This window comes from Hypanus sabinus, chromosome 4, assembly GCF_030144855.1.
Source record: "Hypanus sabinus isolate sHypSab1 chromosome 4, sHypSab1.hap1, whole genome shotgun sequence".
NCBI lineage: Eukaryota > Metazoa > Chordata > Chondrichthyes > Myliobatiformes > Dasyatidae > Hypanus > Hypanus sabinus.
In genome coordinates, this window is record NC_082709.1 from 54360343 (window position 1) to 54363472 (window position 3130).

Here is a 3130-nt window from a genome sequence, read left to right on the forward strand (position 1 = left end):
TCTTTGTAATGTGGGAGAAACCGAAGGAAATCCACGTGGTCATGAGGAAAATATTCAAATTCCTTACAGACAGCAGTGGGAATCGAACCCCAATCTGTGATCAGCGACATGCTCACTGCTATGCTACCTTGCCACCCAATAACTAGTGCTTGCAATTATCATAATAAAATGTTTACCATCCCACCATTGCCTACCACTGTTAAAAATGCCAAGCACTATATCAGGTAATCCTTAGCTTCAGCCATTTGGCTCCATAATGAGTCAACCTATAGTCGGGGAAGTGATGTCCCCCGTCCTGTTAGATTGTTTGAGGTAACTTATTTTTTATTCTTTCTTATTTCTCTTCTAATATTTGTATATTTATAGATCCGTGTACTTGTAATGCTACTGTGACACTATAAGCTCCTTTGGGATCAATAAAGTAGCTATTTATCTATCTAACGGGGAAATGTCAGCCAAACACAAACACACCTGCTGACTGGTGACTTCACAGAGATTCTTCTGGAATCCCTGTGGTACACACCATTGCTGAAAGCAAGCCAAAACACACCAGCATAGCTTAGAAGTGAGAAAATGTGTGAAACATTCAGAGCAAATAAGAAAGAATGGCCACCAGTACCACCATAATGGTAAGAATGGTCAAAGATGTTCACTCTCCAGCTTGATTTCTAAGGTTCCATATCTGGAGAATAATCTGAGCATCATTTAGAAACATCCTAGTGCATATTTTCCTTCTGAAAGCCGGTCACCCAGATTCTGTTATTTCTGGGTTTCCCAGGTCAACAGAAACTCTGTACCTTGTGCAAGTTTCTCTTTGGCCTTTTGCTCATACTTCGACATCCAGGGTGCTCTAATTACAGACAGCCAATTTTAAAAAGAGTAGGTAATTTTACAGTCTTCATGCTAACATTAAGAAATCATTATGACAAGCATTTGCAGTAATGGAGAAAATGCAGTGGTTAGGAGTGTTTTAGGAAGCTGCAGCAAATGTGTGATGACATTCTGGGGTTTCCAACCTGGGGTCCACAGACCCCTTGCTTAATGGCATTGGTCCATGGCATAAAAATGGTTGGGAACCCCTGTTCTAACCCAAAAGATGCAATGGAGTGTGTTTGGCAAGGTCATCATAATCATCTTTGTGTGATATTTTAAAAAATTATATAATTTTAATAAATATTTGACATCCTTTCCATCTGAGAATTCTGACTTCATTTGCTACTACTTACCAGACATAGCAATATATGATTAAAACTGCAATTTACATCCGGTTCAGCGTTAAGATGGAGTCATATAGTATATATTGCTGGTGTTCCCATTTTAACGACCCATTCAATTTGTTTCTCTAAACAACCTCTCCACCCCTACTCCTCTACCCAGAGCCCCCTTATAAGCAGTGAAACAGGTAAAATATCTGTGGCTCATACTTTGCATTTTGTTGAAAAGAGATACCAAAGGTTGGGACCGTTTAACATCAGAGTTCAAGCTGGTTCATAAGCATATCCATTCATCCAGGCTAAATCACTATATGACAATTAAGGGGCAGTCTTATCTATCCCCTTTCCTCATCTGGTGGCATCAAGGTCAGTTCTAGCACACCCGGTTTGACTGACTAAATCATGGCAATGCATTGAGCCCTAGACTAGTTAGCGGAGAATCACAGCATGTGGATCTTCGACTCTGTGACCTGCAGGGAATGAACCTTACTCTTGAGCACTGAGTTGTGCATCAATCTTGTGAATCTAAGTCTTCGCTCTCCTCGCTCCAATGTTTCCCGGTCCGTTTCTTCCTGTTCCTTTCTGCCATTACAATGGCAGCTACCACAGTGATGAAGACTGTGAAGGTGATGACAAGGACCGTGACGGTCTCTGCTATGCATAGCTGAGTGTCAACGGACGCCAAAGGTAAATCCCTTAAGGCAGGCGGCTCCAAGCAAATCACATCATTGTAGTCATCAACTATCAGGCGCTGGACACTGTGCACCTTCCCAAAAACCCTCTGCAGTTCACAGTCACAAGTCCAATTATTTTCAGACAGCAAAATGTGGGTGCCCCAAGTCTGAATGCCCAGAAATGTTTTGAACTTAATTCGCACCAGGCCATTCCTGGACAGATTTAGGACAGTGAGACTTGTCAATGACGTGAAGACACCGGTGTCAAGGTCTTTGATGTTATTACCCTGAAGGTTCAGCACCTCCAGACTCTGAAGCATGAAGAACACTCCATTGTGTAAGAAGGCAAGTCTGTTATCCTGAAGGTGCAAGTGTCGGAGTTTGGTCATACTTCTGAAAGCCCCATTCCTGATCTGATAGATCTGGTTATTATTAAGGTAGAGTTTCTTTACATTGTCCAGGTACTGGAACATCTGTGGATTAAGCGTTTCCAAGTTGTTCTCAGATAATATGAGCTCACTGAGGAAGGACAGGCCAGTGGAGAAATTGTCACCCAGCTGTCTGATGTCGTTTCTCTGGAGATCCAGTCTCCAAAGGTTTTCCAGTACTGTGAAGGCTCCGTCCTCCACGAACTTCACATTGCAGGAACTGATGAGTAGAATGTTCATCCGCCATAGGGTGTGGAAGGCTTTGGCCGGGAGAACAGTCAGATTATTCTTGGAGAGGTCCAGGTGCTCGGTATCTGGTGGTAGACTGGTGGGGATCTGGTGGAGGGAGGCCGCCGTGCAGTTCACATACTTGAGGCCTTCTCTGCAGTTACATCCCCTGGGGCACACTGACCAGGGCTCAGATGCAGGGCTTACAGCACCGAGCTGGAAAAGCAGCAGTAGAGTGGCAGGGACAATCACCTCCATCTGACCTTCTCAAACCCAGAGCAGAGCAGAGTTCTGACAGAGGACTTCATTCACTGCTCCTCTACCTCTGATTCCTAGCTGCGTTCCTGCTTCATCCTGCCTTAAGGAGTCAGTCAGAATGAAAAGAATTAATTTGCAAGTGAATATTTTTTTCATCCCTATTTATCATCTGATACCCACCTAACTGCGTCCTCCAATACAACACTGAAATGTTTACCGTGACGTGTTTAGTCATTCCCAGGATTATACCGAAATCTAAGTAAATACTAATCCAAACACAACTGTCCTAGCAAACAATTCCTTGTTTGTTTTTCAGAGCAGTTTTACA

The 3130-nt window shown here is 43.3% G+C and overlaps 1 protein-coding gene across 1 annotated transcript; it reads right to left on the reverse strand.

Annotated features, from left to right (window-relative positions):
- Positions 1–1725: 1725 nt before the first annotated feature.
- Positions 1726–2802, reverse strand: LOC132392118 (leucine-rich repeat-containing protein 3B-like). The gene has a single exon (XM_059965966.1). The coding sequence runs from the start codon at positions 2800–2802 to the stop codon at positions 1726–1728; it is 1077 nt and encodes a 358-aa protein (XP_059821949.1).
- Between the last annotated feature and the right edge of the window lie 328 nt (positions 2803–3130).

Bases quoted from the DNA above. Each gene is read 5' to 3' on its own strand.
- LOC132392118 (XM_059965966.1), bottom strand. From the start codon at position 2,802: ATGGAGGTGATTGTCCCTGCCACTCTACTGCTGCTTTTCCAGCTCGGT.